Raw genomic sequence first — 24822 nt, 5'->3', positions numbered from 1 at the left:
CCCTGCGAAGGCCAGCAGACCGCGGTCTCAGAGGCAGAATACATTTTCTTGGGGCTGCGCCGCTGTACACACACACGCCCATTGGCCGCCTGGGCCACACCTCACAGCTCGGGTGGAGGTGGGGCAGCCGCAGCCCAGGATAGTGAGAGCGGAGCCGGGACCGAACAGTGTCCGCAACCCTCGGCGCGATCGCCAACGAGCCCCAGGCGTGGGGAGGGCAGCGGCAGGCTCGTGGGAGCCGCGAATCCAGCCGGGTCGCAACCGGGACCCAGGCACGCCCGGACACGGCCGGGACGCGGCCGGGACCAGGGCGCAGCCCCTCGCCCCCTCCGCCCTCCTGCCCGCCAACCCGCCCGAGGATCATGGCCGCGCGCCCCGCCGTGCTCGCCTGTTTGCTGCTGACCTCGGGCCTGCTGCGGGGCGGCTGCGAGGCGCGCTTCACCGCCGAGCCGGACCCGCAGGAGGACGACGAGGAATCGCGGGCTTTCCCGGAGTCGCCCCTGCAGAGGCCCACGGTGCTGGTGGCCATCCTCGCCCGCAACGCGGCGCGCGCGCTGCCTACCTTCCTGGGCTGCCTGGAGCGGCTGGACTACCCCAAGAGCAGGATGGCCGTGTGGTGAGCGCCCCGCGCCGCGCCGAGCCGCGGGGCTTCCCGCGAGGCGTCTCCCCTGAGCTCTCGTCTCTGAGCTCCCGTGGTCCCCACCGCGGCTCCCGGCCCAGTGGCCAGAGCCCAGGGTCCTCCGCCGGGGGCGTGGACGCCCGACTGCGGCCGGGGCGGCGGAGAGAGCTGCGCTCGGACCCCCAGGCTTGCCCCTGCTCCCGCCTCCCAGGCTGGATCCGACCCTGGCTCTCCAGGGCGCGGGGAACCTGCCACCACGGCGCCTTGTCCCGCGCGCAGTGGGCGAGCGGACCTGCTGGATGCCCGGGGACTGTGTGCTGGGACACGCGCCACCGCCAGGCGCTGCGGAGAGGGCCCTGGAAGCTCGATGTGGCTGCCTCCCCACCTGTGGAGCGCAGGTGTGCAGCCTCCAGGGGCTGGTAGTCAGCGGGTGCTGCGCAGCCTTGGGAGCGCCCCCACGCAAGGGGTCCCCGGGGAGCAACTTCGGTCCCAGGGAGCTGTCCTTGAGCCGCTGGCGCCTGACCACAGCTGAGACAGGACAGCGCACAGGAGGGGATGCAGGCGCTGAAGGCGCCTGCCCAGCAGAGCTTAAATCAGGCGGAAGGGGCTCCTGCACACCTCCATGAGTGGTGGCCAGGTTAGCTTCGGAAGCTCTCGGTGTTTCCACTGAGAAGGCAGCGCCCAGCACAGACAGAGCTGCTAGCTGGCTGGTCAGGCATGAAAGGCCCGGGAAGTCCTTGTCTGGCGCAGGAGGCTCCGCGAATGGCTGTGAAGCCACAGGCCCCAGGTCACTCCCGATGGGGGAGGGGGCACTTGTGGCCCCGGGTGGGTTGGTGGGCTCTGCAGGCTTGGTGTTCTCAGTGGCACAGATGCCGAAGTGGCCTCCTGACTGCCCTTGGCTGAGGGCCAGGCTCCCGGGACCCCACCCCCATTCCTGCCTTCACCGTCAGGAGGTGGGGAAGTCTTGGCCTTGGGAGGAGCAGGCCGCCTGGGACACCTGCGTGGTTTCGCCGTCCGCCATGGTCTCTTCTAGTTCACACGGCACAGAACCGCGTCTGAGTCACTGGGGGTGGCGGTTCCTTATCCACTGGTTCCATAGATAGAAGTTGAGTGCAGATGCTTAATGCAGTGTTCCGCAGTCCCTGGTCTGGCTTAGTCCTGGTGATCATCCCGCCAGAGGTTAACCCTTCAGTGCTCGGGGAAGCCAAGTCAGACTGAGCACAGGTGCCCCAGGAGGCAGGCTCTGGCCAGGTCAGGGCTGAGGAAGTCAGAGCAAGGAAGTGGCTCCGACAAACGGCCTGAGTGGCTGTGAGGCGGTGGGGGAGGGGGCACAAGGAACTCTTGGCAGCAGGTACTGACTTTTAAAGGGGACATAGATATCACCCCAAACTGTGCGGGAGAGAAGTTTCCAGAAAGATGCTAGAGACACCTGACCAGAACTTGAGAGGCAGGGCCGGTGGCTGAGCGTTCCTGTGCTGTCCCCAGGGTCCGCTGACTTGTAGACGGCCCCCGAGTACAGGAGGTGACCACGGGAGGGGCTCTGCCTCCCTCTTGTTTCTCATTCCTGAGATCCATTCAGCGTCCATGATGCCACACTGCTGTCCACTCTGAGAGCCCGGCACTGCCCTGTCGGACCTGACCTCTGGGGAGACCTTTCCAGTGCCACCCTGCTGGGCCTCTCTTCTCCCTCACCTGTCTGCCTCTGCCAGGTGCTCGGGGATGTCTGGTGGGTCAGGGGTCACTGAGGCCCGGCCTGCTGACCGTGGACTTCTGGGCAGTGCTGTGTTGACACCCGCCTGGTAGGCGACATGTGAGGCAGCAGGAGTCGGGGCACTGTGGTCCCAGACTTTTGTGTGGTCCAGTCCAGGTTGTTCAGAGGGCCCACGGGGGAAACTTCTGCTTTAGAGACATCTGCTTGCATTGTAGCACGAAGGAAAACTGGGGCTAGAGATCCTCGTCTGATCGCTCAACCCACCCAGCAGATAGTCTGTCACCAAACTGTGTAAGACACCGGGAGGGCTACGCCTGCACTGCACGCGTAGCGCGAGCTCCGTCTGTGCTGGGCTGAGGGAGCTGTGAGGTGATATGGAGTGTGGCAATGTGTGTGCGACGGTGCTGTGGTGTGTGTGACTGTGTGAGATGGTGTTGTAGCATGTGGCAATGTGTGTGACGTGTGTGATGGTGCTGTGATGTGTGACTGCGTATACTGCTGTGTGTGTGATGTGTGTGATGGTGCTGTGGTGTGTGTGTATACTGCTGTGTGTATACTGACACGTGTGACGTGTGTGATGGTGCTGTGGTGTGTGACTGTGTGTGTGACGTGTGTGATGGTGCTGTGATGTGTGACTGTGTATACTGACACGTGTGACGTGTGTGATGGTGCTATGATGTGTGACTGCGTATACTGCTGTGTGTATACTGACATGTGTGACGTGTGTGATGGTGCTGTGATGTGTGGCAGTGTGTGTGATGGTGCTGTGTGTTACTGTGCTGTGGCATGTAATGGTGTGTGTGACAGTGCCGTGGCGTGTGACCGTGTTGTGTGGGACAGCACCGTGACATAGTACGATGCCGTGGCCTGTGACAGTGTGGTGTCCTGAGGTGCTCTACCTGTGACACCTGTGGCGGGGGCTGGTGTGTGTGGAGTGCCGAGTCCTGTCTGACAGTGCTGCGATGTGTCTCTTTAAGACAGTGGAGCCACAGACAGTGGCCTTAGCCACAGAAGGTCGGCTGGTATCACTCCCTTCCCAAACATGTGATTAGGGAAGCAGGGCCATGTCCATGGTGGTGAAGGTTGGAGCCTGCTCAGAGGAGCCTAGTGGTGCCCCAGAGGCCTTTGGTTGCTCATGTGGCGCCTGCTGCTGTCTGTGAGGGGCACGGGGTGGCACCGGCCATGTCATCCCCGAACTGCTTGGTAAGGGAGGTGCTGAACCCGGGGCCCTCTCTGGTGTCCTGTTAATGGGCCAGGAGGAGCTCTGCCTGGCCCTAGGGCTGCGGACCCCCTGTCTTGCGTGGACGTTGTCTCTGACTGGGTTGGGAACTGACCAGGGCCTGTTGACGAGTGTTTGGCCGTGGGTGCAATTTTGCATGGCACTGTGGATTGTTCCGACGCCGTCACTGGCCGTGGCAATCTGTTACTCGGTCCTGTGGTCCACGCTGTATGTCACTCTATAGGACAGAGGCAGCCAGCTGCTGTGCTCGGTTCCCGTCCATCCTGCCCTCCTGCCCTCCTGGCCCTCCTGGCCCTCCTGCCCCTCCCGCCCCTCCTGCCCTCCTTTTCCTGACAGTGCCAGCCTGCCCCTCCTGCCCTCCTTTTCCTGACAGTGCCAGCCTGCCCCCTGAGCACTCAGGGAGGACGTGTTGGGGAAGAGGGTCCTTCCTCCTCAGTCACAATGACTGAGACCAGGAGCCTCGGGGTGACTGAGCCCTCAAGTTCACGGGAAGTGAGCGGCAGTGCAGCCGAGCTGGGAGGCAGGGCCTGCGAGAGCTGACCAGTGCTTGAGCGTGGATCCACGCCGTGTACACCAGCAGTGACTGCTCCATTAACACCCTCCCTAGGCGCCAGTACCAACACCATAATTAACATTGTGTTAACTATGGCTCCTGAATGTGTTTTAAATCCATGTTTTAAGAGAAGGGAAAATTTGGCAGGCGTTGGATTTAAAGAATGTTTGGAAGGAGCCCTGTGCTGCAACACACGCATGGGCAGCTGGCGTTGCAGCCAGCACAGCTGGCCTGCCTGTCGAAGGCCAGTGGGTTCCGGGCTTAGCCTGCTGGTCGACGGAACGAGAGAGGGTCTGGTAAGCGTTCTTTCCACCGTTCCGGTCACTCACTCGAGGCTCTGGCGCTGTCTAGCGCCCGGACCCTGCCATATCGCAGCAGCTTTCCAAGAAACGGGCGAGCCGGGTGGGCAGCCGCTTGCTGGGGCTTCCACCACCTGGCCACAGGAGCGACTCGGGGGCATCAGCGGTGGTGTTTCCACATGCGTGGTGGCTGCGTTCAGGGTTCAGGGACCACAGAGCGCCAGTTTTTACACTTCTCAGTCAGTGGTCTTGGATGTTTTGTCTCTTAAACTCAACCATCTCTCTGATAATTAGAGAAAACCGTCAGTCATCGCCAAGCCATCCATTGCAAAACAGAGGTGCTGCTCAGAGTCGCTCGTTTCCTACAGGTCGAGACTAGAGTCAGACAGCCGTGGCACAGCAGCTAAGCACGGGTTTGAGTCCTGGCCCTGCCTCTGGCTCCAGCCTCCTGCTGAGGCACTCTTGGGAAGTGGCAGGTGGCGGCCGCAGCCTCAGGCTCCTGTCCCATGGAGTACTGGACTCCTGGCTTTGAGCCAGCACAGGCCCAGCTGCTGCACAGTTAGAGAGCAAACTAGTAGGTAGAAAAATCTGTCTTTCACACAAACAGTGAATAAACATTTTTAAAAGTTGAAGTAGCTAATGCCGCTACTGACTGACACACACCCGGAACGGTCCCTGCTTCATTCTCGATATGTGACAGGGGTGACTCACGTGCGCCCTGTGTAGCTGGTGTCTCAGAGGCTGTCGGTTCAGGCAAATTTCTTCGTGGGCTTTTTGTTTCTTCAGTTGAAAATGCTACCCTCATACCATAAAATGTCCAGCATGGTGGGTGGGAACATGAAATGCAAAGCCCGTTCCACTGCCCTCGCCTGCCCGGAGACGCTCCGGTTAACGGCTGCTTGTGTCTGTCTAGAAGCTACGCATCTGCTCCTATCTCCTGCTTAGCACACGTTCTGTGACACTCAGAAATCTCCACCTGCTGTGCACTTGGTCACTCAGCTGCTCACTTACCCATCCCACCAGCTGGGGCCACAGCAGCAGGAAGGTGGAGGTGGAACCAGCGTCGGTGAGAACCAAGGCACTTGGCTGTGGAACACCAGCCCCACATCCACGAAACACCTGCTGCCATCAGCTAATGATGCAGGAACATGTCTTGAAGTCCACACATAGTTTTAAATAACCCATATGTTCTGGGATCATTCTGAGGTGGCCTCATGTCTGGTATCAGCCATTCTTGTTAGCACACGTATGTGTTGGATTCGTAACACCATAGAGATAGCATCACGCTAAGTATGTTGCGTTCAAGAATCTTTAAAAAGAAAGTTTCTAATATTTTTTGTCTTTAAAAAATTTTTTTAAAAGATCCATCTCTGAATGCCAGGCTCTGTAAGTGCTGCTGGTCATCGACGCTGTGCCCAAGGGGCTCAGCGGAAGACAGCCACGCATGGCACCTGTCCCAAGTCACTGACAGGGGTCAGGCCTTAGCTCTCTGGCCTCTGGAGAATCTGGTCCATTAAAAACAAAACAGAGCGACTCCGACAAGGCAGGTCTCTAAGAGATCAGGCAAAGTGTGCTGCGATCACTTCCACAAGCAAGCTGTGCCTGGTTAGGCAGCCGCTGGCCAGGTCTGCGTCCTCGCACTGCCATGAGCTGCTGTCGCCCGGCTTTGTCTCCACCATGTCCCACTGTGCACCTGTCTGCTCGGGCTGCTCAGGCTGCTCAGGGCACCCCAGGACTCCAGGGCAAACCTCTTTTAGCCCAGTAGCCTGGTGGTGAGAGGCTGTGGACCACACTGGTTGCCAAGGTCGTCTTCCTTCGTAAACGGGGTGGGAAGCAGCCCCTTGCTGATGTGCTCCGTGAGCAGGCGTGTTAGGCCTGAGGGGAGCCTACATTTCGCTGGCAACGCCTGGGTCCTGTCTTGATGGCCCAGGGACTGTGTCCTCCCTCCTGCTCCTTGTGCGAGCCTGTCTCTGAGTCCCACCGTGGGGAGAGACCCCGGGGCATCCCCGTGTGAGTCCATGAGCGGAGCTGAACTGAGCTTTGGGGAGACAGCAGGACTTGCATTCCCAGGGCATCTGTGGAGACTGTGGTGTGGACACTGGGACCTGTGGCATTCCCGACTGCCAGACATCCCTGGCCGGACTAAGAAGCTGCCTTTGAGTTTTCTGGCAGCCAGCCAGCCCTCTAATCCCACCCACGCTGCATATACACGGTGGCGATTATGGCCGAGACCTGCCGGGATGCGGGGCCAGGGGCCAGGGAACCAGGCTCTCTTTTTTAGCAGTGGTTAGCAGAGTGGCAGGCCAAGTGCGCCCCATGCCTGGCCCCATTGCTGGCATAGCCCTCAGCTTGTCAGACTGGGCCTCACTCTGTGCATCTGGCACAGGAAGCTCCACACGCCAGGGCACCAAAATTTTCTAGAAAATTGCATATTTTCTCTCTGCTACCAATTCTGTGAGGCTTCAGATGCCCCAGAAACACAGGTAAAGCCTACTGGGTGCGTTCAGACTCGTAGCTGAGGTGGCCCTGGAGTGGTAGGGCTGGCAGGAGTGGATGGAACGTGCACACTGTCCTGCCCACCCCCGGAAGGCTGCTGGGCCCCCCTTAGGGCTCCACAGACGCGTGGGGCAGGTGTACTTGGGCACGCACAGGCCCGCCTCCTCCCTGATAATCTCGAGCAGCAGGGCTGGACTCCGCATCTGAGACGAGGACAGAACTGACGTGGGCCCCCTGGGCTTGGCGACTGCAGGCTGAGCCAGAAAGGGCAAGGCTCCTGGAATGACTTGTGCCCGCGCCAGCAGTTCTGGCTATGCCCCGTTCAGAGCACAGAGTTGACAAACCCTGGTCCCTGCATTCCAGATGAGCCCCCCATGCGGCCAGGGTTATTTTGCTGAGAGGAGCAGCAGGTGAAGGACGGTAACAATGAGGCTGCAGTGCATTCCTTGAGCCACCGCAGCCCCAGCCAGGGTATTTCATTTATTGGCCTTGATTGTCCTCAGCACGCTCTGTACGGCTTCTTCCTTGGTTTGCAGCAAATGTGAGAAGTCCCCTCGGATGTGTGTCGGGGGTGTGAGGGGGTCTGGGACTGCCTTGGATATGAATGGGGGGTCTGGGACCGCCTTGGATATGAATGGGGGGTCTGGGATCCCCTTGGATGTGAGTGGCTTGCTGCCCACAGTGACCATATGTGAGGGGCCGTCTGGTTTGTCCATGCCTCCAGGACCCTCAGCTCACACACCCCCCTGCCCTGCCTTTTAGATTCCACCTTGTAGGGAGTGGGCAAGGTTTGCTCTCACTGTAGGCTGTCCCCACAGGCATCCTGGTGCTCAGCGATGGCCCAGCTGCCCAGGGGCTGGCGCCATGAGGGCCATCTGGCAGATCAACGGGAGGCAGCATTTTGGGCAGGCGTGGGCGGCCAGTGGAGCAGTGGGTGCAATGGTTCCCGGGTGGCTGCAGTCCCACTTGTTGGCTGGGCCCCAGGTGCACATGCACTGGGCTATACCCAGTCAGCCTGCCAGGCTTGGGGTACCCGGGGACCAGTCCTGTGCCAAAGTTTCTTGTTTCACTCTGGTGCGGGGCCTCTCTCGTCACTGCGGGTGGAATTTCCAAGGCTGCTTTAATGGCCCCGCAGCCTCCCCTCCTCCATTCCTAGATGGGCACAAACAGAGCTGCCTTTGTGTCGCAGCTTCAGAGCTGTCTGTGGGCAGCATGCCAGCTGGGCAGTGGATGGATGGCAGCGATGCCAGCAGGTGACTGGTGTCCTGTTCTCTCAGCCCAGGAGCACTCCGGTGGCACTTGCCAAGTCCTCCTTAACAATGGGCTGAGTCTCATAGCCCCTCCAAGGCCTGTGGACTAAAATGACCCAGAGAGAGCTGGGGACATTTGTCCAAAGAGGAGAAAATGGTGACTGGGACGATTACTGAATGCCTCCCGCCCTGAGACCGGCAAGGATGCCCCATGGCTCCACCTGCCAGTCTCTAAGTCCCAGCGGTGTCCCCAGTAGTCATGTGTTTAACCAGCGGAACTCAGTCTTAAGCTAGTGAAAAGTCGAAAGGTTCCGGCCGCACTGCCCACAGGCTCCGTGGCCGCACTGCCCACAGGCTCCGTGGCCGCACTGCCCACAGGCTCTGTGGAATCTGGCTCCTCAGGTGCTCAAGGGAAAGGCTCGACCTGCGGAGGGGGGCCCTGACGTCCCAGAGGGCCAGCACTAGGTCTGAGCTGAGGTCTCAGCGCAGCGAGGCCCCCAAGCGGGACAGGAGGGATGGGATGGCGGCAGTCAGTCTCCTGTCTTGGGATTAATGGGGGTCTTCCACAGGCTCAGGGGAAACATGAATTTTTTAAACAAGATTTATTTATTTTGACTGCAAAGTCAGATATACAGAGAGCAGGAGAGACAGAGAGGAAGATCTTCTGTCTGATGATTCACTCCCCAAGTGACCACAACATTCAGAGCTGAGCTGAACCAAAGCCAGAAGCCAGGAGCTTCTTCTGGGTATCCCACCCAGGTGCAGGGCCCCAAGGCTTTGGGCCTTCCTCGACTGCTTTCCCGGGCCACAAGCAGGGAGCTGGATGGGAAGTGGGGCTGTCGGGATTAGAACTGGCGCTCAGATGGGATCCTGGTGCATTCAAGGTGAGGACTTTAGCTGCTAGGCCACCGTGCTGGGCCCTAAACATGAATTTTATAAAGTTTTGCATAAGGATCAACTTACTTCCTGATTCCCCTTCCGAGCTTTTTGAAGTGCAGTGAGCTTTGTTTTCCAGCCCCCAGGGTCAGTGCTTGGGATCAGGCTTGTCCCACTGAGCTGCCATGTGACAGAATGCAAAGCAGGTCCCGCTGTTGGCTTGGTCCTGTCTGCTGCTGGGCCCTGGCTGCCCCCTCTGACTGCTCCGACCTTGGTCACCCTCTGCCCCATGGGTCTGCTCTGACCTTGGCCATGCAGTGGACAGCCTCCAGCTGCTGGCCGCCTCCTGCCCAGATCCTGCCCATCGGGAGCTGTGCACTGCAGGCTGCCTTGGTGACATGGGGGCCCAGGCACGGTGGTAACACACACTGTCCTCAGTGTGACTGAGCTTAAGGCCCTGGCAAAACTGTGCACTTGCAGTGCCCAGGACCCTCTCCGCATTCCCTTGAAGCAATCAGCTTGAAGCACCGGCCCAGGGGGCAGGCTGAGGGGCAGCAGGGCCTCTGCTTCCCTCCCAGGGATCTCAGCCCAGGAACACCCCTGGGGCGACGCCCTTCTGCCCTCGTCTCTCCGGTCTGTGTTTCCGGGGTGGCACGTCCCAGGTAGGTCTGGGTGGGCTTGTTGCTGGATGGAGACGCCTGTTCTCCTTCGAGCTTCTCGGGAGACATGAGATTCCTTCCTGATGTTGTTGGCGAGTGCGGCTTTTGTTTCAGTTCTCAGCAGTGCACATGGCTCACCAGTTAGTGGAGTGAACCTGCTCGCGTTGTGCCAGCACAGCCCTCCCCACCGCCCCCCGATTCTCTAGGGCACATTCTTGGCAGGTGGGCCTGCGTTCACTACCGTCCACACAGGATGGCTGCTAGTGGGATCCAGGGACGCTCCCAGGAGGAATTAAAGTGCACTGTGGGAAGTCAGCCCGAGGATTCCAATGCCAAATAGAAGGTAGAAACATGGCCAGATATGTGCTGGCCGCTGGCCGCTGGCCGCGCTGACAGTGCCTGCATGTTGGTGGTTGCCTGCCATTCCCGAGTGGCCACAACAGTTGGAGCTAAACCAAGCCGAAGCCAGGAGCCAGGAGCTTCTTCCAGGTCTCTCATGTTGGTACAGGGTCCCAAGGCCTTGGGCCATCCTTGACTACTTGCCCAAGCCGCAAGCAGGGAGCTGGATGGGAAATGGAACCGCCAGAACAGGAACCAATACCCATATGGGATGCCAGCTGTTTTACCAGCTCCACAAAAGAAGACAGTAGGTGCAGGTGCAGGTGCAGGCTAAGGAGGCTGCTTCTGGTTCAGGGTAAAAAGCCCTGTCTGTGCTGGAGGTGTCCTTCTCACAGAAACCCTTCAGTCCAACCCTGGGGAGGAGTCGCATGAGCAGACCCTGCAGCTGGGAGAGCTCAGAGCTGTCACCTGGCAAAGCTTGGCTGCTCCCCATACCAGGAACAAGATAACCATGAGGATGGCATATCTCACAACTGAGCCCCCGGCACTGCGTCCCCCACATGGAGACTCAATCCTTTAAGCCCTGACACCTGCTCACCTCCCAGGTAGCGCTAAGCTGACTTTCATACGCCGGAGACCCGAGAGCAGTGTAGTTGGCAGAGTTTTAGAAGTGAGAGGCTCATTGGCAGAGCTGCTCAGTTCATGTTCAAATTCAAGCTGCTCCCAGGCCCGACGTCTGGATGAAACGTGTGCCATGTGGCTTGTGGGAGCTTGGTTTGGCACCTGTCTCCGCCCCGGGTTCGGCAGGAGCCGAAGTACTTGAAGCATCTCTTGCTGCTTTCCCAGGTGTATTAGCAGGGCGCTGGAGCAGCTGGCACTGGCACTGGTGCTCATATGGGATGCTGGGGCGGTGGTGGCATCTTCATGCGCTGCGTCACAGTGTCGGTCTGACCAGTTTGAAGTGGATGATGTAGTTAGCATGAGAGCTTGTCCCAGACCAGGCCCAGTGCAGGGATGTAACTGGACACAGTGACAGCTCCCTGGGGCCGCCTGAGCGCAAAGCCCCGCTGCCGAGGGCAGCCATGCCCACGTGCTGCCCAGCACGCCCACCACACCCTGGCTGTCCAGGCCCTGCGGAATGGCAGGGAGCTGCGATGTGAACGTTCTGTGAGCCATTCATGACCAAAAGTGCAACGCGCACTGGCTGGGGACAGATGACACGCCCGTGTGACGTGTGTGCGCCACGTGAGGGAACAGAGTAGACATGCCTGGGGCGGTAACTCGGGGAACGTTTCCTCCGGGTTTGGGTGCGAGCGGCGCGTCTCGGCTTCAAAATCGCATCATCGGTTATTTTTTGAAAATACTCATTTTATACGTCGTACTATAAATCTTTAAACTTTTAAAACATTTTAACTTAAAATTTATTACATTTTAGTACATTCCCACACCAACACCTCTACGTGGGTGTATATTTTGTGCTGGAATGGGGTCACTCAAGGCCTCCACCCAGCTCCTCGGCAGCCAGCCCGCTACAAGGTTAAGGTCAGAGCCAACCTTTTTGTGCTTCCCGCTGGAGCGGAAACCTGGCGTCCTCCTCGGGACACACGGCTTCTCCTTGGGACACACTGGGCTTCTCACAGGACGTTGGGCTTCTTCTCAGGATATACTGGGCTTCTCCTCGGCGGACACTGAATTTCCTCTCGGGGGACAGTGGGCTCCTTGAGGGATGCTGGGTTTTCCTGAGGGGGGCACCTCTGTCCAGTTAGCTCATTTGGCTCTGACACATTCTTTCTTGCTGTGGGGATGGCCTGGTGCCTGCTTGGTTTCCATACCTCACAGGATATGCCTGCTATGGGGACGTTGTGTGCCAGGAAAACAAAGCGTGCCATGCTGTGCCACAGATTCCACACGTTCATGATGGAAATGAGATGCAGGTGAGCTCCTTCCGCCACGCCGGAAACCAGCCCGCCGCCCAGCGTCCTGCAGGCTGAGAGGGACATTGTCCTGCCGGTGCCGTCCGTCTCCAGGCCGCCCGCCTCAGCCCTGGTGGCCGTTGAAACTCTGATGAAGGGGCTCTTTCCTCAGCCTGTGTTAGCAGCACGCCAGCTTTGCAGTGGTTTAAAACACAGACAGTGGCACAAGACCAGCTCTTCCTGCTCCTGCCTCGCACAGAGAATCTTGAGTACAACCGAGTCCTGACAGGAATGCGGAGGCAGGTCTGGGGCTCCCCCTAGCCCGGGGTGGCCAGCACCTGGCAGCGTCTAGACCAGGACACAGACGGGGTGTCTGCACACAGGGCCTCAGCCATGCTGGTGTGGGAGCACAGCCTGTGTGAGCTGCACGGGGACCCCCGCACAGGCCGCCACGAGCCTGGCCAGCCCCTTCCTGCCTGGCGGCAGTGAGCGCTCATTCCAGGACAGTGAACTAGAAAAACTCAGTCTTCGCTGTGGGATGGAGTGGATGAGATGGGCCAAGGCGCAGCCTGGCTGGTCACCGCTCATCTCGCGGAAGGCCATCCGTGGAAGCAGCTCAGAAGACGGGGCACGGAGAGGCTGGCCTGTGGGGTGCCCTGTGGACTGTGAGACCCAGACCTGGGGGAGCAGGTAGCCTGAGAGTTCCACAGGCCCACCTCACCGAGACTGAGTATTGCCACGTGACTAAGCCACAGTCCCAGTTACGGATCCCACATGCTGGCGTCGAGGACAGCTCCAAAAATTGTTTTGCAGGCCAAGTGCTGGGGATGCGTGTGGCGTATGCTCGGGAGCGGGGTGGGGTGGGGTGGGGTGGATGTGCTATTGCCTAGGAGCTGAAGGAATGCGATGGGCCCAGTAGTGCGGGAGCAGACTGACATGCTGGAGAGGGGTGTCAGAGAAGGGCCCAGAAGGACCCAGAGAGTTAGGGGATGGCAGGAAGACTGAACGGATGTGGAGGGGCCAGGTCAGTTTTAAGGAATGCCAGGTAGGGGACATATTTGGATGCATGTGGCCGAGGGTCTTCTAGATTGTTTGTTCCAGGGACTCTCAAGCAGGACAAATGTGAATCTGCAATTTTATATGTGATGGGTGAACGCAGGAGACTGCTCAGACCATGAGGAAGAGATGGGATGGAATGTGAGGAAAAACAGTGAGCTTGATGGATGCACCAAGAGCGCAGGCCAGAGCTGGGCCACGGGCACCTGCTCACCGCTGCTCACCGCTGGGCCACGGGTGCCCTGCTCACCGCTGCTCACTGCTGGGCCACGGGCGCCCTGCTCACCGCTGCTCACTGCTGGGCCACGGGTGCCTGCTCACCGCTGCTCACCGCTGGGCCACGGGCGCCCTGCTCACCACTGCTCATTGCTGGGCCCCGCCCGCCTGGCCCTGCTCACCGCTGCTCACTGCTGGACCACGGGCGCCCTGCTCACCGCTGCTGCCCCCGGCCTGGCCCTGCTCACCGCTGCTGCTCCCCCCCTCCCGCCTGGCCCTGCTCACCGCTGCTGCCCTCCGCCCCCGCCTGGCCCTGCTCACCGCTGCTCACTGCTGGACCACGGGCGCCCTGCTCACCGCTGCTGCCCCCCACCTGGCCCTGCTCACCGCTGCTGCCCTCCGCCCCCGCCTGGCCCTGCTCACTGCTGGGTCCCCTCTCCCCCCGCCTGGCCCTGCTCACTGCTGCTCACTGCTGGGCTCCCCCTCCCCCCCGCCTGGCCCTGCAGAGCACTCCCTGGGAAGTAACCAGAAACCAGAACTCCAAGTGTGCGTTCCAGGAAGTGTGTGCACTTTCATGCTGTTGCAAGGGCCATGATTTGGGACACGTCACAGGTGACTTTGGCAGATGGTTGGCGGATGTGCTCTGATTTGTAAGGGATGGAGGACCCCTGTCAGGGAGGTCCATGTGAGGGCAGGGTGCCAGACCAAGGCCTTTGCACAGCCTCTGCCAGCCCCTCACCAGGCGAAGAACAACACAGGAGTTGGCGTGAGTGAGCACGGCGGCTTGTATCCCAGCACCCTGAATGGGTGTCAAGGTCAGGAGGTCAGGGGAGCATGGGAACCTTGAGCCACACTCAAAGCACTGTCCTTGAGGAGGTGGAGGCTGTGTGTGATGCAGTGAGTGGGATAAGGGCTTAGAAATCGAGCCAGAACCAGGCACCAAGCAACGATCGTGGTTCGCCTGGGTGGCATGGCTGCAGACCTCGGGCTGGTGTGCCCACAGAGCACAACACCGCATCAAGTTTTCATGTCTCAGGTGAGACACACGCTGTGAATCCTGTGGTTATCTTGAAGAGCTGGAGAGGGAAACGCCATCTGGACGAGAAAGAGGAGCCGGAAGAGTAAATAAGGCGCCCCAGTCGCAGGGCGTCCGACATACCCGGAACCTCTGTGAAGTTCAAATGCAGATTGGCCCTAAACACAGGAAGCAAGAGTGGATGATGTCATGTCACGTCCTCAGAACGCCACCTTGGACAGAACTCAACGACTGCATGCAAGTCACACGCATAAGTAACTCTGAGTTTAATAAAACAGAAGCAGAAAAAGCAGCAAGGATTGAATGCTCCTTGGCAGGTGAAACGGAGGGCTCAAGATCTGGGGGAAAAAGAAAGCATGAGCCAAACGGGAGAACGGCAGCGTGACGAGCATGCGTGTGGTCCCTGCACGCACACGAGGCGCACACGAGCCATGGTCAAGTACTCAAGGCACACACACATGCTCACATACATAGGTGTGCACATGCAAGCACACACGGGCACATGCTGCGTCTGGGTGCAGCATGTTTGTGGTGGCCACGGCCCTGGCTGGCCTGGCCAGGCCCCTGGTCCGCCTGAGTCTTCATTCCCGAGTCCCCGCCCCCACCCTCTCCCTTCCTCACCCTGGCTGCTTCAGGCTTCCGTCCCCGCCCCAACGGGTGTGAAACTGACCATCAGGGATTTGGGATGCAAAGCGTGTTTTAACAGACTGATTAGAGTTTTAAATTCTTTGGCCATCTGGAAGATTGTTTTCTACTGCAATGAGGCTGAATGATTTTTAATTAATTATAGGATGTATTCATCTTATGAATGAAGTTACAGTTTCTTGTCACAGAGACTTAGAGATCTGCATATCTTTACAACAATTGTTATCGTATATGTTGCTTTTCTGGGTTTCAAATTCTGATAGATCTGCTCTAGCCATTTATTTCCTCGTCGTCTTTACGATACAGTGAGGAACTGGGGTGTGAAGCGATAACAAGTGGTTCCGCCTCAGAACCCTGGCTGCCAGCACCCCGCCCGCTGCCTAGTTGGGTGGATCACCGCGTCAGTCAATGGAGAGGCTCGCCACTCTGTTGACTGTGCCACTGCCACCCTCCAAGGAAGTCTGTCCATTACATCTGGGAGCTGATTGGCTCCCAGCTGCTGTCCACCCCTTACAGGTTGAAAACCCGTTGTCCCCAGCGCTTGTGCTCAACGTGTCCCGGGTGCGAGAGTCTCAGACTTGGGATCTCCGTGTAGGACTCACTGGCGCAGTCTCCTGCATGCCCAAGGCTGAATTCAGGGCTGGACCAGCACCTGCCGGTGGCTGCCTCCCACCCCCAGGGGCGGGGCACGCCCACTCCCACGCTGTGCTGAGCTAGCAGGGTGTGTGTCAGGGCTGTTTCCCAACACCCTGGAAATCCACATGGCCCAGAGGGCTCCTACATGTCTCCACTGGCAACCATCCCAGGAGGGCGTGGCTTCCTCTTGCTGTTGAGCTTGAGCCTGGCAATGCCACCCCCTCCCCAACACCAGCCTGGGGAGTGGAGATGAGGACCCCACAGCACCTGCTGCCAGCCAGGGCGCGAAGACCATGGTGGGGCTCATGACCGCGGCCTGGCTGGGCTGGGGCGTGCTGAGCGCTCTGCTCCGTGGCCTGGCTGGAGGCTGGACAGTGGCGGGCCCTCCCTTGCCCCGGCAGGAAGGCTGCTGCCTTCGCCTTGTTTGTGGTTAGCGATGCCAAGTCCATTTTCTGTGTGTGTCACTTGGCCTGAAGGACACACCCTGGTGAGGCTGGGAAAGGAGTGACTCACCTGCCCAGTCGCCTTGTCGGCAGCGACATCTGGGCCTTGGCTTCTTGTCTCCTGAGCACCCCTGAGGGGCAGGGAGCACCAGCCCCCACTTCTTCCTGGGCCCCCAAGGCCCTTCCGTAGCTTGAGAGTGAAGCGCAGGGACCCGAGAGGCACCGTCCCCAGCACATGCAGCCAGGCCGAGGACAAGGGCTCCAGAGGTGGTCGCCATCCTTGGCTGTGTTGTTGGTGACAGGTGACCAGCTCAGACACTCCACTTGGGGAAGTCACAGAAGGTTCCTGGGGGCCCGAGGGCCCAGAATCCTGAGTCTGGGGGAAATCAAGCAGGGGTGGAGGTCCTCCTTCCTGAACCCCGTCTCTGCGTCCCCAGCCGGGAAGCTGCAGCCTTCAGAGTTGGGTGAAGCGCAAGTCACTGACGGAGCCGCAGCTCCAGGACAGGTGCCCCATCCCTGGAGCAGGAAGCCGGATGGCGCCCAGGGGCTCTGGGGGGCGGGGGGGGGGGACTCTGTGACACAGCGCACAGCCGGCTCACCCGCGGCTCAATCACAAGCAGCCGGCTCTGTCTTGCAAGGTGTTCCCTCCCGCCTGGATCCCACTGCACGGTTCAAAACAGGACTCACTCTTCCTGACCTAACACGCGGGGTGGGAGATGGGGCCTGGGTCTCCCTGAGGCTGGCCGGCGGGGCCCTGGGAGCGAGCAGAGGGCGGCTGTGTGTGCGCAGGCCCCTCCCGGGAGCTGCAGGGGCACACAGCATTCCTCCCTTGGACAGCAAAGTTTTCCGTAACAGACAAGAGGGAAAAACCCCAAAACAACAACCAGCAGAACAGCCTCCTGCTTGTTTGACACCTGGCTAAGAATAGCCCAGCTTGAAACTGCGCGTGCGGCTGAGGGGCGGACTAGGAAAACAGCACCCCCCCGCCCCCCAAAACCATCCGGGCCCCAGACACCAGCAGCCCCAAAGTGCATAAGTTGGAGGCTGGCCCTGCCCCTGGCTGCCCCTGCCGGCTGGCAGAGTTGTCGCTGGCCCCGAGACAGCAGGTACTGGTCAGCAAGGGACTGAAGGCTTCTCCCAGCAGCTGAGCTGTCCGTCTGGGTAGCCGTGTGGGGCAACAGACCTGGGTTCAGCTGCCCAGAGGCTGCCGGCCCTCCCTCTGCTCCCGGGCCAGCTGTCCGCCGCTGGAGCAGCAGGTGGGGTGGCTCTTTTCAGAAGCCAGGTGCCCCGGGCAGTTTCCCTCCGCGGTGTCCACGTCCTGGGACACCAGTGGGTCCTTCATGAGTCTGTTGCCACGGCTTTGTTCTGTTGTCGATGCAATCCAACATTTGTTCACCAAGTCAGCAGACAGATGCTGTCGAGTGATTCTGTATCAGGCACAGTTTTTTAAACTTTAAAAGATCAGGTTGGTTTTTAGAAAAGATTTATTTGTTTTACTTGAAGATCAGAGTTACACAGAGAGAGAACTTCCAGCCACTGGTTCACTCCCCAAACGGCCGCAATGGCTGGCGTGGTGTGAAGGTGGAAGCAGGCGCTTCTTCCAGGTCTCCCTGTGTGAATGTGTGTGAGTTTGTGCTTATGTGTGTACACACGTGTGCACGCACACTTGCATGTATATATCACACGCACATGTGTTTACACATGTCTACACGTGTGCACACACCCAATATCCGTGTTTACACCTGTCTCAGGTGTATCATGAACACAGTGGTTGTCCATGCACAAGCATATGTGCAGTGTGTGTTTGTGCACACATACATGTGTATGTGTGTGGTGTGTGTGTGTGTGTGTGTGTGTGTGTGTGTGTGCGTGCGCAGGGCACAGCAGGGGAAAGCCTAGATCTGAATGTTCTGGAAGGTGGACGTGACTGCCACTGCACAGACTGGGAAGCAAGGCCAGGCTTCCGTGCCCATCAAGGCTGTGGAGCTGGCGGTGGGAGTGCGTGTGCCAACGCCAGCGCCTCGTTTGGCTGGGCTGTGGGGGCTACACAGGAATGCTGTGACTCGGGGTCCAGGGGGAGCCAAGGGGCGCACCATCGCTGAGCAGCACCTGTGTAAAGAGGGGACTGAACCGAGGCAAACCTCTGCTAGGGGCATGGAGGCCCCTGTTCGCTCCTGACGCCGCCCGGGGACTGTGGGCCTGGTACTTGCAGTCCACACAGGGCGTGCCTGGCGGGACAAGGTCACTTCCACAGCCACCCGGCCCTGGCCTGCAGCTTCCTCTGTGGTCACGGCTGGCCGGCTCTGCCATGACCTCATGTTTTCAGGGTCTGTGTTTTGCTGTCGTGTGGCCCTGCCAGACCTCCGGCGCCAGCTGGCTTTGGGGACCTTCGTCCAGCTTCCCCAGCAGGCCACGCATCACAGTTGTTCCAGCTGCTCCACCCAGCCCCCAGTCGAGGCCTGGTCATCCATCCCTGGCCCTTGCCTCCGTGCAGACCAGGCAGCCACGACTTAGGGTGGGGGGCCCTGCCCAGCGCCTGCACCCAGCGCCAGGGTTCAGGATGTGGTGTAAGCCGACAGAGCTTGCTCGGCTGTGGCCTGGGGCTAACACCCGCTGCGAGGACTCCGTGAGCTCAGGTTTGCGTGAAGTGCGTGCACGCGTGCCTCAGCAGCGGCTCTGGAGCAGCTGGCAGCAGCATAGCCATTCTGGTGGCAGGCCTCGGGGGAGCAAAGCTGTCCACACAGAACCCTGGGTGTGAAGCTTCCAGCAGTATTGGTCACCACAAGCAGAAGCCGGAAACGTCCAGGGGCCCTGACCCATGAATGTCCACGCTGCACAATATGACTCAGACATAGAAGTGCAGGTTCACGTCACCCTTGGAGAGACCATGGCAACATACAAAACGAGACACCCCGCACAGACGGCCACGGCTGCCCCGCATGGTGGAGACGGGGAAGGGAAATGGAGCAGTAATTCCAGGATACAGAGAGGGGCACACGGAACTGCCCCGGGGTTTGTGAGGTGCCAGGGTCTAGCGTCCAGGGGCAGGGAAGCCCAGCATGTGCCCTGGGGCCCAGCGCCCAGGGTTGGATGGAGAGCGTTGTCCTCCCACCTGCTGCCACTGTGCCAGCAGCCTCGTGCTGCCCGCATGAGCTCGGCCCAACAACTTGGAGGGACCTGGGGTGGCATAAATGAGTCAGTCTCGGGATTCCAAGCTGGCTGTGCGAGGCAGAGCTGGGGTCTAAAGTGGAAATGTCAGTGATGTGCGGCCTGCCCCTGCGGTCACTGCTCCAGCACCCTGGAGTGCTCGGTCCTCCGGCCTGCTCCTGCAGTCACTGCTCCAGCACCCTGGAGTGCTCGGTCCTCCGGCCTGCCCCTGCGGTCACTGCTCCAGCACCCTGGAGTGCTCAGTCCTCCGGCCTGCCCCTGCGGTCACTGCTCCAGCACCCTGGAGTGCTCGGTCCTCCGGCCTGCCCCTGCGGTCACTGCTCCAGCACCCTGGAGTGCTCGGTCCTCCGGCCTGCCCCTGCGGTCACTGCTCCAGCACCCTGGAGTGCTCCGTCCTCCGGCCTGCCCCTTCGGTCACTGCTCCAGCACCCTGGAGTGCTCAGTCCTCCGGCCTGCCCCTGTGGTCACTACTCCAGCACCCTGGAGTGCTCGGTCCTCCGGCCTGCCCCTGTGGTCACTGCTCCAGCACCCTGGAGTGCTTGGTCCTCTGGGGACCTTGTACCTTCGATGCAGGTGGCCAGTGTGGGGTGGACCAGTGTGACAGGTGTGGCTGCGGGGGGGAAGGCAGAGGCCAGCAGTGGGTGGCACCACGGTGGGAACATTTTGGACCCCTCGAATGCCAAGGCCGGCTGAGACTGGCTCTGCCTTCACTGCGTGTGTGGCACCCAAGAACACCCCTGGAAAGCAGGCGGAGAAAGTTGACAGAGAGGGGCCGGTATGGCCGTGTGGCGGGGCAGGGTCATGGCCCCCTGAGCAGGCAAGAGGGTGGATACTGAGGTTTCAGGCCTGCCCATGACGGAGGTTGTTGTCCCAGCCTGGCCTGAGGATGCTGAACCCCAGAGCCCACAGAGGAGCTGGGGAGGCCTCTGATGGGCCCTGCTTGAGCAGTCTGGGCCTGAATGGTGCCTGGCTGCCCTGTGGCCCCGGCATCATGGCTGGCTTGAGCCCTAGAGGGGAAATCTCACCTTCTGGGGCGCCCACAGGTCCTAGGGCTCCCCTTGCCCCCTTCCAGGAGGCTCTGGAAGAAGCTTCGGCTGCTGCCTCGGGGCCTGCCCAGCCCTTCTTGCTGGCACAAGCCTGTGGCAAACAGCAGGATGCCGTGCCCTCCATGGCGCTCCTGGCAGCCCCATGTTCCTTTGCTGAAGCTGAGCGTGAGTGTCGTGCGACCTGCCAGGCACGAGACTGCATGTTCCCCAGAGTTCCCGCGTGGGGCCTTGGGGCTAGTGCACCCGACATGCGCGTCCCGGGCCTCACGTCCGCCGTGCTGGCCGGCTCCTGCAGCATTGTCATTCCTGTTAGTGGTCGTTGTTTGGATGCTCGGTGGGTGTTTGCGGTCTGTCCACTAATTTGGGTTGCTGGTCCTTCTTTGTGGATGATACCTATATTGTTCATACCGTTTGCTCCTCAAGGGGTCACCGCAGACGGTGCCCCATGTCCTTGGTCAAACGGGGCAGGTCTGCTAAGCTTAGCCAGCCAGCCATTGCCAGGCTACCTGCCAGGCGGCGTTGCGGGCGCTTGGCTGGGTGGTTATTAGGCCCTGGGGAGCTCTCCAGTGACAGCTGTGACGGTGGTGGTGGCAGTGGAGTGCCTTTTGTCCTCCACCCCCCCGGCCTGTCCCTCCTGTCCTTGCTGGTGAGGCTCAGGTGGGCGTCCGTCCACGTGTCCCATCAGCCTTGGGCCCACTCTGCTCTCCATCCGCGTGCTTTCCAACAGGGATCTTTGAAGTTGAGGGCGTCTCGTTGGAGTGCTCTGTTTGTGTTTATTGTGTTTCCGTTCTAGAATATGGCTTTATAACCAGTCTTGTTGGTTTTCCTTTGTATTCAACTCTGCCCTAGTTGGGTTACATTTTTATCTTTTCAATATGTAAATTATTAGCACTCCCATTGGAGGCCAGGAAGAAGCTCCTGGCTTTAGCTCAAGTCCGCCTTGGCCGGTGCGGCCATTTGGGGAGTGAGCCAGCAGAGGGAAGATCTCTCTCTCTCTGTCTGTCTCTCCTTTATCTGCAACTCTGAAATAAACAAAGCTCTTTTTCTGCAGTTCAATCCTAGCAAGTCCCCTCTGCTTTCCCAGTCTGCCAGCCTCACACTGTTCTGCAGAGGGTGTGACTGCTGGCTCCTCCCGGTCAGCTTCCCGGCTGAGCTGGCCCAGTCCACCCTGGGGCGAACTGGAGGCTTCCTTAGGGGTGAAGGGTTAAGTTCCTGCCGTGCTGCTGGGTCATGGCTGATTCCCTCACCACAGCGGGTGAGGGCTTGTGTCAGCAGGGTGCAGATGCACTGTTCCTGTGGAGCCTGACCAAAAGGAGGCATCGCCAAGCTAGGGGATGGTAGGTGAAGGTCATTGCCATAGTAACAGGTGTGAGCACCTGTGTCGGGAGCCGTGTTCACTGTCTTCCCTGGGGAATTCCGGGCCCCTGACCTTGCCTGCTTTCCTAGGTGGTCTGCGGCCATTCGGGATTGTGTCTGAAGGCTTCCTCCACGTGGGTCACACCACTCTCCGTCCCGCTGGGGCCTTTCCCACAGTGTGTTCTGCCAGACGCTGGCACTTTCGGGATGTTCTATCTCACCCTTAGGAACCCCTCAGCTTCCCACACTATGCCCCCCCTTTTTTTTGGTAAAATTATATTTCTTTGTTGTTGATGAATTAATTTAATTTAAAAGGCAGAGACACACACACAGAGATTTTCCATTCTCTGGGTCACTGCTTGATGGGCATGATGGCTGGGGCAGGCTGAAGCCAGGAGCTTCTCCCGGGTCTGCCGAGTACAGAGCCCCAAGCACTTGGGCCGTCCCCCGCTGCTTTCCCAGGAACATCAACAAGGAGATGGATTGGAAGTGGAACAGTCAGGAATACGATCAACACCTATAGCAGATGTTGGCACGACAGGCCATGGCTTAACGTGCTACACCACAGTGCTAGTTCTGACCGATTTCTTATTTCCTGGGGATTTATTTTGAGCAGTGGTATGAGGTGTGCATCTATCTGCATTTTCTCCCCTAGCTGTCTTGCCAACATCTCACAATGAGAGAGCTTCCGTCTGCATCAGGGGCTCCCTATCTGGGTTGCTAGCCTCCACATTTTCTCCCTGCATTGTCATACAGTTTTAGCTGGGATAGCTTTAATACATGTTTTAATTTCATTCAGAAATAATTTCTGAATTTTACTGAAGACCTTTTAAGCATTTACAGACGTAGTCATGTGAGTTTCCTTTAAGTCTGTTCATTGTGAACCATTAATAGGATGCTTGGGTTCCATCTGTGAGAACTCTAGGGCTCCGGCTGTGTAGTCACTCAGGTACTGGCCTCCAGTCACAGCGAGGCTGCTGCAGCAGGTCAGAGCACGTTTGGGCAGCTGGATTTCCCCTCTACAGGACTGGCCACACAGCCGAGAGCGTGGGTGGGAGTCTCCAGCGGGCCTGTGGCTTGCTTGTTCCTTGCTCTTTCTTCCATGGGTTTTTCATCTGAGTTTTACATCCTTGCTGTCATTTTCTTTTCTGGGAAATCTTTCGTTTCATCTGGAGTCTACACTTGTGTGTTTTTCACTAGGTTGCACAACTGATAAGCAATGTGGGTGCTTGTGAGTCTAACAAATTTTTCAAATCAATCATTATTTCTTTTCAGGCTAGTCCACTTTTAATTTTGACATGTGCATGTTCTCTTGAGTAGGTTAGCCACTACTGAGCCTTCTGATGTTTCTCTAAAAAGCAGCAACTTAGTTTATAATTCAACACTTTTTCTATTTCAAGTCTCGTGATTTTCTACTCTTATTTTTCCTACTTTTCTGAGTTGAAATTTAGCCTCCATTTTCATTCGCTTTAGTTCATCAGTGACTTTTTATTGGATCACTACTGTAATGACACCCCCACGTTGGAAACGAACCTCTGCTATTGCACATTTCATCCCTTTTAGAATCTGTCTTCACTTATTTTTTCGCTCCGTCGTAGTTGTTAAAAAATAACATTCTAAGAAAGCTGCTAGAGATTTTGTTTTGTACTTTGCTATCAATCTTAGCTCTGTTGCCTCATGATCAAAAACTGATTTCAAACTTTTGGAGGCTTTGTCTGTACAGTAATTGTGGTTAACTGTGAGAATGGAGTATGTTCTTGCAGATACACCTTCCTGTCACCTGTTTTCTTTGTTCTTCTGAGGGCTGTGTGGTAACATGTCCTGGGTCCCAGCTGAGGGCTGTATGGTAACATGTCCTGGGTCCCAGGTGAGACGTGTGTTCACGTGTCCTGGGTCCCAGCTGAGGGCTGTGTGGTAACATGTCCTGGGTCCCAGCTGAGGGATGTGTGGTAACATGTCCTGGGTCCCAGCTGAGGGCTGTGTTATCGTGTCCTGGGTCATTTCTAGTGAGAATGTGTCAACCTTTCTTGTTTCACTGCCTGTGGTTACTTTAGTATACTTCATCTACTTCCTGTTAATTATCAACTTAGATCAGGTATCTGCAGCCTCCATCACATATTCTTTTCTTCATACAGTTTTTTTTCTTTTATTTTCAGACAGATGCAAAGATGTGTAGTGTACAGGCTGCAAAACTCAGTGTGTAGCCTTCAATGACAGTGTCTGCACACCCCAGCATCGTGTGAGGGTGTCACCCCAGTGTTGTGTGACGGTGTCACCCCAGCGCCGTGTGACGGTGTCACCCCAGCGTCGTGTGACAGTGTCACCCCAGCGTCGTGTGACAGTGTCACCCCAGCGTCGTGTGATGACGTCCACCCCAGTGCCGTGTGACGGTGTCACCTCAGCACCATGTGACAGTGTCACCCCAGTGCCGTGTGATGGTGTCACCCCAGTGCTGTGTGACGGTGTCACCCCAGTGCCGTGTGACGGTGTCACCCCAGTGTCGTGTGACGGTGTCACCCCAGCGCCGTATGATGGTGTCACCCCAGTGCTGTGTGACGGTGTCACCCCAGTGCCGTGTGACGGTGTCACCCCAGCGCCGTGTGACGGTGTCACCCCAGTGTCGTGTGAGGGCATCCACCCCAGTGCTGTGTGATGGTGTCACCCCAGCGTCGTGTGACGGTGTCACCCTGTTTGCTACTCTTGGAACAAGTTTTGCAGACAAGATTTCAAGCTTTCTGGAAGCACTCGGGTGTACGTGCTGGTGGTGAAGTTGTTTCCTGCAGAGTGGACGCGGACATATTCACACTGTGGAAATGCGACGACTGTTGTCCTGTTTCACACGTGATTAAATCCTCACCCACTCACTGGAAACTGACCTAAAATGAAGCTGTGGCATGACTGAGGGCAACTGTTGTGACGACAGAGGGGCAGTACACATGCTGGGTCACCAGAAGTTAAAGGCAAGAAGCCATTTCCCGGGAGGCTCGGGGTCCTTGGCTTCGTGCGTGTGTGGTGTGTTAGCGTCGAGTGTGCCGTGCACACACCTGGGTGAGCCCCTGGAGCACAGCACTGACAGTGTCTGGACCACAGAGGGTCACGCTCACACAGATGAGGCTGTGGAGGGTTGGCTGGGCGGTTGGCACAGCAGTGAAGGCACAGCTGGGGACGCCCACATGCCGCGTTGCAGTGCCTGAGCTGAGCTCCAGCTGCTCCACTGCACACCCTGGGGGCAGCGGTTGATGGCGCAGGGCTTGGCTCCCGCCGC

The 24822-nt window shown here is 58.5% G+C and overlaps 1 protein-coding gene across 1 annotated transcript in view; it reads left to right on the top strand.

Annotated features, from left to right (window-relative positions):
* The first annotated feature begins 362 nt into the window (after positions 1–362).
* Positions 363–24822, top strand: part of COLGALT2 (collagen beta(1-O)galactosyltransferase 2) — a 45180-nt gene continuing 20720 nt past the window's right edge. Inside the window, exon 1 of the mRNA XM_040985185.1 lies at positions 363–616. Within this exon, the coding sequence (XP_040841119.1) occupies positions 363–616 (254 nt within the window). The remainder of the gene's footprint in view (positions 617–24822) is intronic.

The sequence above is a fragment of the Ochotona curzoniae genome, unplaced genomic scaffold (genome assembly GCF_017591425.1).
Source record: "Ochotona curzoniae isolate NIBS_2020 unplaced genomic scaffold, NIBS_Ocur_1.0 contig_430, whole genome shotgun sequence".
NCBI lineage: Eukaryota > Metazoa > Chordata > Mammalia > Lagomorpha > Ochotonidae > Ochotona > Ochotona curzoniae.
The sequence above is the reverse complement of the archived record's forward strand: the minus strand, read 5'-3'. Positions and strand labels throughout refer to the sequence as shown.